The 13,270-nt window shown below is 44.0% G+C and overlaps 1 protein-coding gene across 1 annotated transcript in view; it reads left to right on the forward strand.

Moving 5' to 3' along the window:
* Positions 1-13,270, forward strand: part of HEG1 (heart development protein with EGF like domains 1) — an 89,368-nt gene that overhangs the window by 23,021 nt on the left and 53,077 nt on the right. Inside the window, exons 2-4 of the mRNA XM_050781579.1 lie at positions 3,810-4,103; positions 5,813-6,115; positions 12,210-12,548. Of these exons, the coding sequence (XP_050637536.1) occupies positions 3,810-4,103; positions 5,813-6,115; positions 12,210-12,548 (936 nt within the window). The remainder of the gene's footprint in view (positions 1-3,809; positions 4,104-5,812; positions 6,116-12,209; positions 12,549-13,270) is intronic.

Genomic DNA, 13,270 nt, shown 5'->3' on the forward strand with positions numbered 1-13,270 from the left:
CTGGTTCCTAATATCCCATGGACCGCTACCAGTCCGTGGCCTGGGTGTGGAGGCCCCTAATTCACATGCCATAAAGTTTACCCTTTGAAAGTATACAATTCGGTGGTTTTTAGTACATTCGCAGGATTCAGGACCACTCGTAAATACATCCTTAGTTTAGACCACAGAGGTAATGTGACATGCGGCACACCCATACGAGGGCTAGCTTTATGGTTATATATTCTTGGGTGAGATTTATTTCTTCTTTCACTTGAAACCAAGATTGAAGGGCCAGGTTTCTTTGCTGTGCCCTTCTGTGGGGCAGGTTTGTTTCTATTTGCCTTACACCCAAGGCATAGCTGTGTAAAGTCCCAGCTTTACACAGTGGTTTCCTGTTGGATTCCCTCCTTGAGAATCGTGTCTCCCATCTCCTGATTCTCGGCAGCCATCAGAACAGAAATTCAAGGTCACAAATGTTGAACAGGTGCCTCCAGGGCAGCTGCCAGCCTCAACATTAGCTCATTTCTCTGGATTCCTAGTCATGGTTCATTTTTGGCCTCAGCAGATTTGATTCTTTACTTACTTGCCAGCTCAGCAATGCTTTCAGAAATTTTTTTAAAAATATATTTTGTTCAGCATTTTGAGTTGTTTTTAGTGGCAGGGTCATTGAGGATACTGCAGGACTATTGTCTGCCTTTTAGTTTTGTTTATAGCGTGCATTTTTTCTTTCTTACATCCTTAGTCACCCCTCCAGGAAGAGAGCGCAGGTCAGTGTGGGTCCTGCACTGTCTGCATGTGGCCGTTCTTTTCCCCTCGGAGACTGCACTGGAGTTCCCTGAGCTGACTGGGCTCTGGGACCTCCACTCCTGGTCCCTGGAGAGGAAGGGAACAAAGCTGCCTCCTCAAAGGCCCCGTCACACTCACCAATGGCTGAGTCTCACCTTGTCTGAAGGTTGTAACGGAGCCAAGTTCATTGCCTTCCCTTTGCTCACAGCTGGCCAGCTTTGGGGCATGGGTTTCGAGTCCCTTCTGCTTCCCCACAATCGCTTCTCTCTGGCTTCCTTGGGGAATAATTTCTCATTGTGTACAGTTAACCAAGAGGAGAGAGAAAGCATCCTCAGACCTTTCACCTCCTCCCAGGAGACCAACTTGCCTTTGTAGCTCCCAGAGGTAGAACAAAAGGAGCGTGTCCTGTGGGCCACTGCTGTCTGTAACCCCAGGCTCTCAAGTTGAACTTGGAGGCCTTGTGGCTACCCCTGGAAACGCCCTTCCATGTCCCATTTCTAGCTGCACGTGGGTCTTGCCTGTCTGGAACTGGGCCCCAGAGGAGCCCAGATGCATGGCAACTTCCCTCCCCCTCCAGGAAGCCTCTGTTAATTATCACCCACAGGAAACAGAACAAGAGGCATAAAAACAGTAACTCTCAAGGGATTTGGGGAGGAAGTGATTCTCTCAGGAAGGTTTGTCAGAATGTCTTCTGGAAGTTTTTTTGCAATCATCACCCCCTAACCCCAAATAAGTGAGCCACTGCTTCTAGAAGGAGTGAATCAGGGTGGAGAAATGTTCAGAACCATCGATCTAGAACTGCACTGGCAAGTGATGCAGCCACCAGCCACGTGTGGCTATGGAACTCTTGAGATGTGGTTCCCAAAACACGTTTAATACCAAAAAAAGAATATAAAATATCTCAATATTTTTATATCAATTACACATTGAGTGATAATATTTTGGATATGCTGAGTGAAATAAAATATTAATATTGAAATTAATTTCACATTTTTTAATTTTAAAAATGCAGCTACTAGAAAATTTAAAGTGTACACTTGTAGATTGTGTTTGTGACTCAGTATCGCTTAGGCAGCACTGATCTGAGAGATAACTTGTTCCGTGCGTGTGTGTGCGTGTGTGCGTGTGCGTGTGTGTATGTGTGTATGTGTGCGTGTGTATATGTGTATGTGTGTGCATGTGTATGTGTGTGCATGTGTATGTGTGTGTGTGTGCGGTTCTGCCTGCAGCTTCTGCTTGTCTGATGGTTTGCCATTTTTGTTTGATTCATATAAATAGAAGTGATTCCATTCATCCCCACAGAGGTTTCTCACCAGTGCCCACAGTCCCCATTCCCAAGCAGAAAGAGAAATACCATTTCCAAGTGGGGAAAATTAAATGTTGTTTTCAGGGAGTCATGTAATTGGCGACAACGTCACGTGGCCCTGTCCTCACCCTTTCTCAGTGTCCCTCAATTGGCACCCATATTTGATATTGGATTCCATATTGTTTTGGATGTATGGGGAAAGGGCAGTGTTCTCAGAATCCTGGTTGGTTTTGGTGCTATTTTTTAGGGGCCCAGCACCCAGCAGTGGCCCAGCTTTGGCTTCTGAGCAGTGGCCAGGCTGGGTACAGACTTTTCCAGAGTAACAGGGCAGCTTTCTTGGACTGGACTTGGGCATCCCACACACCTGCTCTGACCCTGAACCTCCTGCCTTGACAAATGGCATTTGATGCTACACATGACTTACTCTTGCCCAATTTAACTCCCAACTTTAACTTTATCCTCAGAACATTTTTAACTAATACCCTCTTTGCCACCATCTTGGGCATTATGGAAGTTAACTATCATTTAAATGTATTTTCTGACTAATATAAATACATTCCTAATATACAAGCTTCAAGTAACAGTCCATACTCAAGAGCATTATTTCCTCAGCACTCCCAACTGGAAACCATACTCTTCTCCACCATTTTCCCTTCCAGCTGAGCACAGCTGGCGGGTGAGGGGCCTGGGTTTGGAGCAGGCCGCCTGGCCCTCCTGCTTTTTGACTGTGCGACTTGGGCAAGATGCATGACCCTCCCCCGCTGAAAGAGTTTTAGGTTTGTTCTTTCTTTTCCTTTTTCTATTGTAAACAATGCTGTAATGAACATCTATGCAGCTAAATCTTTGTCCACATTCTTGACTATCTCCTTCAGATAAATTCAATTTGGAATTACTGCCTCAAACCCATTCATATCACACAAGTTTTAGTAATATTGCCAGAGTCTTCATGTTTTATCAGAATTGTGCATTACACCTCCCACCTGCAAGAGTAGGTGTCAGGGTCAAGGGCTGCCAGCTTGTATAATAGCTTCCTACCACCCCAGGAGGCAGACTTAGCAACTTTGGCAAATATGGGATGCTTCTTGCCTTATGCTTACACCCAATCTTCCTTCTCCAGTTCCGTCTCTGACCTGCACAGGTGCCAGAGGTTCAGTTGCTCTTCCATGAGCCCCATGCTGATCTCTTTCTATCAATAAATTTTTATCATTTATTCTATGTAAAATGAAATTTAATCCTGTATTGTATTGTTGCTTTATAATTCCTTCCTCTGGATTATAAGAATAATTAATATGGGGAAAAAAGAAAGGAGAAATTATTATTATTATTATTTTTTTGAGATTGAGTTTCACTCTTGTTGCCCAGGCTGGAGTGCAATGGCACATTCTTGGCTCACCGCAACCTCCACCTCTCAGGTTCAAGTGATTCTCCTGCCTCAGCCTCCCTAGTAGCTGGGATTACAGGTGCCTGCCATCACGACTGGCTAATTTTTTTGTATTTTCAGTAGAGACAGGGTTTCACCATGTTGGCCAGGCTGGTCTTGAACTCCTGACTTCAGGTGATCCTCCCGCCTCAGCCTCCCAAAGTGCTGGGATTACAGGCGTGAGCCACCACACCTGGCCAAAATTCTTTTATTTGCATTCCCTCTCTACTGATGTGTCTCATAGTATCTTTTCTGAAGGTTTACTTTTCTTTTCAGAAGCCAGCAAGTTCTCCCTGATGCATCCTCTTCTTGTTTCAGATGCTGCCTGGAAACACTGGCCAGAAAGTAACACTGAGTCCCTCATAGAAAACATCACCTTCTATCAGAATCAAGAGGACTTTTCAACAGTGTCCTCCAAAGAGGGCGTGATGGTTCAGACCTCCGGGAAGAGCTATGCTGCTTTGGATGCTCCAGAAAACCTCACTCTACTTGCTGAAACAGCAGAGGCTAGAGGAAGGAATGGCTCTTCAAGTAGAACAAACTTCACCAATTTGCCTGTTGGGTACTCGCTGGAGATTGCAACAGCTCTGACTTCCCAGAGTAGCACCTTAGGTGAGCTTGTGCTGATGATGTGCGTTTCATGCATGCGTGTCCAGTCCTGGAAAACAAAGTTTCTGCCATTCCCCACAACCCCCATTCTGAACCATTGTGCCCTTCCAAGGTTCCTAGGCTGGGGTGGGTCAGACCTGTGACTTAGGCCTCATTTGTATTATGCTTGTCAATACAGACCAGACAAGGATGCAGATTTGCTGAGCAGCCTCGCTGGTCCTGTGGTATCTGTGATCCACGGCCAGTGGAATCCAAACTTTGTGCCTTTTCCAGGGAGCCTGCCACACCCGAGGGTCTCAGAGACACTATATTTTGTGGGATGCATAGCTGGGACAGGCTTGGGTTTGGTTTGTGTTCATGTGGCCCAAACGGTTGTTCTTGCTCTGGTGTGCACAGCCTGGTGGTTTGCTATTTTTAGCAAAGAATGTCAAGAAGGTGCTGGGGCTCAGTGGGCAAGATTTCATCGAGGAAGAGAAGTCTAAGAAAAACTGGCATTAATTAGGGACCTACTACATACCACCGTGTCTGTTCTTTCAATCCTTCCAGCAAGCCCGTTAGATCATGTTGTTCTCCTTTTAGGCATTTGGAAACTGAAGCTCAGAGAAGTTAGTTGACCCAATACGTGTGGGTCAAACAGTTAACAGGTTTCCAAACTGGGATTAGAGCTTATGTGTGTGTATCTGAGCAAGGTGGCGGGGGTGCTGAGGTGTGGAATGCCTGGACAACAAAAGTGAAGTGCAGAGGAGAGAAAGACAGGTGTGGCCTGTCTGTAGGGTGGCAAGGCCAGCAGCCTCCCTTGGGAAGGGTATCAGTTGCCCACAGAGGAGAGGAGGAGCAGGCAGGACCATTGTGTGGATGGGGTTAGGGACAATCACAGAGGACTTTAGAAACCTGGCAGTTTAGATTTGGTGTGGTAGGAAGAGTCAGTGAAGGTTTCTGAGCAAGTAAGTGACATAGCTAAAGTGAATTTGAGGAGGATTCACCCGGCAGGCAGGTACAGGATGTCTAGCATGGGGGTGGGAGGATGGAGGGAACCTGGAGTCAAAAGGACCACCCAGGCAGACAGAGAAATTCAGACATCAGGTGCTGCAATGTGGCCTGGTGGCCACAGGGATAAAGAGGAGGGGATTGGCAGAGACTTCACCAAGGAAAAGTGATAGGATCTGTTGATGGCCTGAAAGTAAAGGATGAAGCCGTCAGAGATGACTCCATGGTTTCAGGTCCTAGTGGCAGGAGATCTGGTTGGGAGGGGCTTGATCCTGTAAAGATGCATATGAAAGTCTTTTGTATTCATAAATGATTCTTACAGAGCTTAGAAACTCTGCACGTGATATTCCCTGGTCTTCTTGGTCACCTAGATATTGGGAATTTTGTTTATATTGCATTCAGGTAAATTCTGGGACCAATTTGGTGGAATGTGGATGCTGGGTCCTAATGATCAGAATCCTGATCTCCGATTCCATACTTACCTCCAGTGAGCCCCTTTTCTGAGAATTTTACCACAATACACAGAATCTTTGTGAGATCTAATAACAGTCTCTGGCTTGGTTTGTGGTCTCTTTCAGGAGTTTATTTTTTGTAGAATGAATTATTATCCTAATTTCTTCTCGTGTGTGTATATTTTGTAGGTGTCAGAACTGAGCCCCCTAAAAGCATATTAAGACATTTTGAAGTCTGCTGGTGGAATTCTAATTGTAGCTGTCTGTTTTCAGCCTCGGAAAGTCTTCACCTGCCATCCAGCAGTTCAGAGTTCGATGAAAGAATTGCCCCTTTTCAAACAAAGAGCGGAACAACCTTGGAGATGGGAACAGAGAGGTTGATGGGGCTGTCAGAAGAAGTGACTGTGCACAGCCAAGAGGCCACCACTTCGGCTTGGAGCCCGTCCTCTCTTCATGCTTTGGAGATGGGAGAGCTGACCATGCCCTCTAGGAAGAGAAATTCCTCAGGACCAGATCTCTCCTGGATGCATTTCTATAGGACAGCAGCTTCCTCTCCTCTCTCAGACCATTCCTCATGTGAGTGCCACATACCCAACTTAACACTCAGAAGTCACCCAAAGTAGACATAAATCAATGTGCATAGCCAGCTAGTTACATACTCATAATAGGGAGTAAGGGGAAAAGACATCAAGCCAAAATGCCCTTCCTCTAATGCCAGGTACTTGGGGTGGAAGTAGGTACAACCTACCCAGTTTATCTCAGTATTGAGGCCCATGTTTAACATAGTTTTTCTTTTTTTGTCGCCCAGGCTGGAGTACAGTGATGCAATCTCAGCTCACTGCAACCTCTGCCTCCCAGGTTCAAGTGATTCTCCTGCCTCAGTCTCCTAAGTAGCTGGGATTACAGGCGCCCATCCGCATGCCCGGCTAATTTTTGTATTTTTAGTAGAGATGAGGTTTCAGCATGTTGGCCAGGCTGGTCTTGAACTCCTGACCTCAGGGAATCCCCCCGCCTCGGCCTCCCAAATTGCTGGGATTACAGGCGTGAGCCACCGCACCCAGCTCTTGGTGTCTATTCTCAAACAAGAGACCTTATCTTGGGGTGCATGAAATGGTGAGCATTGTACCATTTGATTAGGAGTGAGATTTTATTTCTTCATTATTGCAAAAATGTTTCCTTTGGTGGTAAAGAAAACAGGAGTGTACATTTTTCTAGGTGCCATTTTGAAAAAAAACAAAAACAAAAACAGATATAACGCAGGAGTTTGCAAGGTGTGGTATTAGTAACTACAGCTGTGGAGTGCTCGCCTCTCTCTCTGCTGTTCCAATTACTACTCATCAGTTAAGTCTCAGCTCAGGGATTCTCGAGCCTTTCTTCAACCATCTGGTCCTCTGTGCTGTACACCTTGTCACAGCAGGTCATCTAATGCCTCTCTGCCCAGAGAGACTGTAATCCTCTTGAGGACATGGGCTGTGTCTGTTACTTCTTTTAGGTTCCCCCTCGCCCCAGAACAAGGTGTAGCCGATAAGACATAGGGATTAGCATGTGCCCAGATACCCTCACAGGGCACATCATGCCATGGGCCAAAGAGAATATTGGAAGCTCTGACCATCTTTTTTCTTCTCTGAGGTTTTATTCAGTGTTTGTTTGTGCTGCTTGTGTTTTCGTCCTCGTACCGTAGGGAGCAGGACAGAGAGGGCTGGAAATATTCTTGGAAAATAGAGGTTAGGTTGCCTCTGAAATTGCCATTGCAAAATTTTTATAGGTCAGAGGTTTTTAGAAAGTGCCTTGTGAGACTGGGAGTTTGGGTTTGTGTCATCAAAGCCAAAACTAAAGCCAGAAGTCCCTTCTGGAGTGCCCGTTTAAAGCAGCCAGTTCCTCTTCCACATACCCTGTACACAGTTTCCTGCTGACTGGATTTGGATATAATTTATGATTCATGTTTTTAGAAGATTGCTTTTTAACATTATTCGTAAACATTGGTTGGATTGGATAAAAGCTGCAATTCTTCCAGCCTCAAAGTTCTGTGGTTCAGTGATTTACAACTTTACTAAACGGTAGAAAGGAAGCATTTTCTAGGAAGCTATGCTTTGATTCTGGTCAGGATCATTTAATATTTATAATTTAAATTCAACCTACTTTGGTGGTATATTTGAAAAATCAGCCTATGTTTCCAACTTTACTGGACTTGACTCTATGACTCTATATCCACCTATATATTTTTTTCATCTATATTTTTCAACACTAAAAAATATAATTGTTCCTGAAATTCTTTTACCATCCATCCTTTTAAAAGCTTATACTTTTAACTGCTGGTGAGTTTCATCATATCTTTCATATCTCTTGAGTCTTTTACTGAGCATTTCTCTTCCTTTTTAGTGAACTGTGTGTGCAGTTTGAGGTAGAGTCCCACCACCCTTTTAGATACTGGAAATGGCTCTGGGTGCTGTTAAATGGGGTTCTCACCAGGCATCCAAGTATGTCTGAATCCATCCTGCCAACCTCCCCTCCTCCCTGTGGGGATGCAGAGGGTATATGCACAAGGATCTGAAGTTACATGGGAAACAAAGTTCTGCTCTGTTTTTAAAGCTGGGCTGGCATCTGCTAACCCACTAACCAGAGTCTTCCCCTTGAATCTGATTGTTGAGACATGACTGTCCCTTTCTGACTACACGATACAGGAGCTCTAGGCACTCAGGCAAGAGTGCTGAGAGCGAGCCAGCAGGACCTGCCAGGCAGACCTGGAGTCGACTCAGCCTGGTTGGCCAGCTCTGGAAAAACAAAAGCAAAGGGGGAATGCAGCGGGGCTTGTGAACACTTGGCCACTCCACCCGCTAGGAAATATGACCCTGTGAAAAGCCTGGCACTTGCACCAGTCCGATGAGTGATGCGCCTCACTAGGTGAACACAAGGAAGATAGCTAGGAGCCTGGCACAGAGAGGAGGGGGCTCCTTATTTGGAACATGAAGGGATTTGAGCAGATGATCTGAAAGATTCTTTCTAGTTTCAGCATCTGTGATTCCACGTGTATCCAGCCTTTGTATTCTGTGCCTCGTTTCACTCTTCACTCAGCTACACAGACACACGCATGCAACATAACCTTTTCCGAGGCTGGGATAGCCAGGAGTTACCTGCTTCCAAAACCAAATTGTATGCTTTACAGTGTTAAAGCAAGTATAGGCCTAGGGAATGGAATCAGATTTTTAAAAAGAGATCAGAAACCATTGGAAGTTGTTTTTCTTGCTGCTTTACATCTTTTGCTGCTTTATATCTTTCTATACATTCCATATTTTTAAATAATGACCATTGTATTGTTTGATCATCGGAGGGAAAAGCAAACAAAGCAACAAATGGGAAAAAAGCTCCCTTTTGAAGGTGGAAAGAGATATGTGTATGTTGAATTGTGTGAGAGTGGCTACAATTGAGCACTAAATTTAGTACTGAGCTTCCTGGAAACCAGGGCACAAAGGGAAACCGGGTGGGGCATGCGATTGTTTTCAGATAAAGTAAGCATACAATTTCATCCATAGGCATAAGTGTTTGGGGGCAGTACATTTTAAGAGGATGGTTTATATAAGAAACGTTGAGAATCATAATGCAAAATGCCTTCAATTGCTGTTTTGTGGAAATTGTGCTAATGTTCTTTAAAAGCTGATATTTTATATAGATTGTCAATAGGAGCTGAGGGTATACTAATGGATCTCAACTCATGAAAGTATTTCTGTGGGTAGCTAAGCTACTGTGGTCAGGTAAATTGCTTTGTGGTGATTTCACTTTGTAAAGAAAGAGAGCATAAATAACTCTGAAGATTGTAGATGTGGCGTATCTTTCTCAAATATCAGCTGCTTCAGCTGCACTTCTGGCAAGTTCTGGATTGCGGTCAGGTCAAGGTTGAGCATTCCGACGTGTTCCTGAGGTTCCAGTGTTTTGTGCTATGATTGAAGAGAGACCCATGTACTTTTAGCAGACGAGCAGGCATTCTTGCAACCTCCCATTATAAAGATCAGGAATTTGGCTTGTTTCTGCCCCCAGATGGATGGTCTTTCCATCTTTGAATGGCTGCTTTAGGGGTAGAAATGAGCAAGAAGGGCAATTATTAAATAACCAAGAATCTAGCCTGTTGATTAGAAATGTGGTACATTTCCCCCTAGATTTATTTAACAGGTGCTCATTTAGTAATATAAGTGGTGTTTGTAGATTAGTTTGACCAAACATTTTTTCTTTTTACAAAGAGTCACCAACTCTGTCAAAGTATTCACACACATTTCATAGCTTTCCCGTGAGGACTAAGTGAGATTTGTACATAATGTACTTAGCCCAATTCCTTGCAAGTCATAATTGGTCAGTGAATGGTAGTTTTTGATAATGATGATAATGATGAGATAATGAGATAAAGAAGCAATGTTCTGCAGAGCTCTCAGAGTCAGGGAAAAACAGAGCCATTTTCCTTTCCTGACTTTCAGCATTTGTGACTTTTGTAATTATATTTCATTTCCATTGATTTGCTAAATCCACTAGAGGTGGACAGGCCTGGGTTTTTCAGGCTGAATTCAGTATCACCATTGGAGTCTTTTGTTTGTTTGGTTTGGTTTGGTTGGTTGGTTGTTTGTTTAAGACCAAGTCTCTCTTTGTCGCTCAGGCTGGAGTGCAGTGGCACAATCTCAGCTCACTGCAACCTTCACCTCCCGAGTTCAAGCAATTCTCCTGCCTCAACCTCCTGAGTAGCTGGGATTACAGGCACCCACCACCACAGCCAGCTAATTTTTGTATTTTTAGTAGAGATGGTGTTTCACCATGTTGGCCAGGCTGGTCTCAAACACCTGTCCTCAGGTGATCCACCCACCTCGACCTCCCAAAGTGCTGAGATTACAGGCATGAGCCACTGCACCAGGTCAATCACTGGATTTTGATGGGAATGTTGAATGGATGAAATTCATGCAGTTTCCTGGGAATAGAAGTGTTTTGAAAGAACCTCCAGAAAGCTGATGAGGCTGTAATTTGGTGGATATAAATGATGACTCTAATGAAGTTAGGGCTGAGAAGCCATGTGGTTGAGTGAGGATTTGGGGCATGTCTATTATGCTTTCTTTTCTTTTTTTCTTTTTCTTTTTTTAAATACTGAAATATGTTTTGTTGGTTTGGTTTGGTTTGGTTTATGTTTTTAAGTAGAGGTGGATTTTGGTGGTCTGGGACTCTATTTTTGTGTCCAGGTCTTTCTGTTTCTTGTTTCCATTACTAGTTTTATAGATTGCCTGCATCTTCATTTTGTCTCCATTAAGGTGGGGTGACCAGAGCTGCTGGCTGTGTTCTAGATATAGCTGGTTTTATGGTTTTGCACAAGAGTGAGAGGAACCTTTTTGTTTCCCATGCTTGCTCGCTCTCTTTTCTCTCTCTCTCTCTCTCTCTCTTGCTGTAGTGATATTTAAAATTTATTTGTGGTTGTGGTCACAACTACACATAGGACTGGTCTTCAAGGAATTGTTTGTAATGACAACTTCCTTTTTCCCTTTTCTAGGCCATAATTAACAGCTCAAAGCCTTTTATTGTATAGGTGTAGAATACTTTTTATTATTTTTAGGCTAAAAAGAAGAAAGACACTCTCTTTTTGTGCCTTTAGTCTTACCCACCATGTTTCTTTCCATTCCCTAAGCTTTCCTGCAGTTTATTCCCGTTTGGAGTGAAGATTTTAATAGACCTTTCTGGAGGTCAGTTCTCAGGGCATCCTTTAGAAAGTTATTTATGGAAGGGAGTCACCTGTACTTATGTGGAGCAGACTATGCCTTTTGACCAATAGTGTCTGATTCACTCCTTGAGGTTCTTGACAGTTTCCCCGTGGCTGCCGTCCATCAATGAGAGAAACTGCTTGTGGAGTCCTTGATCTCCAAGGGGCCCACTGGAGTAGTATGAAGATTTGAGAGCTGGTCTCTAAAGCTTAATGGGGCAAAGTATGACAATGAAGCCTATTTGCTTTTGGGTGGAATTAAATTTGTGGGGTAATAAGAAGTATTTCCTGCTGGTTAGAAATTCTGTTACTTAATAAATGCAGTTTGGTGAATAGTCTTTCAAAACATAAGGCTTAGGGTTGCCATGAGGTGGGGAATATAAAGAACCCTTGATGGTGACAAGGCTGGGAGTTACTGCTCTAGGCCATGAGCGTTCCAGCTGTGTTCTGCAAAACCCTAGGCCTCCTTAGTAGTGACCTGGGGTGGGCCACCTTGTAGCAGCTTCACTTTTATTCATTTTATGTATGAGATTTTAATCAATAACAGCATTTGAACAAAAGCATTACATTGCTAAAACGAAACAGAGCAAAATAACAAAAACCTTATCACAGTGGCCAGTCCTGTTTAAGCTGTCATGTAAAATTCAGCAGACATTTTCATCTTCCTTTTTAAAAAACAAATAATGCAAATAACATATAAGCTTCTCATTGTGCCTGGTGAGGGATCTCGGTGTTCTCCACCTTCCTCTGTGAGAATTAGAACTAGTAAGGGGAGAGTGAGGGCATGTGTCCTGGTCACATGTGTGTGTATAGATATGTTTGTATCTATATTAGGTCCATGGTATTTAGATGTATCCACCAAAATGTAAGAAACATCATTTGTATCTCTAATACAGTGATTTTCTTACACTCCTGAGTCATTTTGAAGCGTATCTTTTTCCGTTGTAGCTTCTGAAAGTACAGAGAAGCTTAACAGCTCCACTGGCCTCCAGAGCTCCTCAGTCCGTCAGACAAAGACAATGCACGCTGCCACGGTGTTCACTGATGGTGGCCCGAGAACACTCCGATCTTTGACGGTCAGTCTGGGACCTGTGAGCAAGACAGAAGGTTTCCCTAAGGACTCCAAAATTGCCACGACTTCAGCTTCAGTCCATCTTTCACCCTCTGCCGTGGAATCAAGAAGAAACAGTACAGTAACTGGGAATCCAGGGGATGGGGAATTCATTGAACCATCTACAGAAAATGAATTTGGACGTACATCTTTGCATTGGCAAAATGATTCCCCAAGTAAGTATTCCATCTTTACTTGATCTATTAGGGACATTTGTAAATTGTTGAATTTTCTTAGGGGATCTCTTCAAGACCATTTGTAATCTCCAGAGAAAAGTATGCTTTTTAATGGCACTATTGCATTTTCATGGTCACTCTTATGAGAACATTGTGAAGTTAGTCAGACAGGTGTCATTCCTCCTGCTTTCTTATAGATGAGAAAACTATGGCTCTGAGGATTTAAGTAATGGGTGCCTGGCCATCTGGCTCACTCAGTAGAGTTGAGACCTTAGCCTCAGCGTTCTCAGTTCCATCTTCTTTTCACTCTACAGCATGGTCTTCAAGCTGAGAGCTGGCCTGCTCTTTATGTTTTATTTTGTTTTGAAGACAACATCTGGCTCTGTCACCCAGGCTAGAGTGCAGTGGCATGATCACGGCACACTGCAGCCTCAACCTCCCCAGGCTCAGATGATCTCTCACCTCAGCCTCCGGAGTAGCTAGGACTACAGGTGCATGCCACTCCACCCAGCTAACTTTTCTGTTTTTTGTAGAGATGGAGTCTTGCAATGTTGCCCAGGCTGGCCTTGGGCTCTGGCCCTAAGCAATCCTCCCGCCTTGCCCTCCCAAAGTGCTGGGATTACAGGCATGAGCCACTGTGCCCAGCCTGGCCCACTCTTTAAACTAGCTTCAGTTATTTTGTGTACACATTGTCTTTCCACATAAATGTGCAGACGTAAATA

The sequence above is a fragment of the Macaca thibetana genome, chromosome 2 (assembly GCF_024542745.1).
Source record: "Macaca thibetana thibetana isolate TM-01 chromosome 2, ASM2454274v1, whole genome shotgun sequence".
NCBI lineage: Eukaryota > Metazoa > Chordata > Mammalia > Primates > Cercopithecidae > Macaca > Macaca thibetana.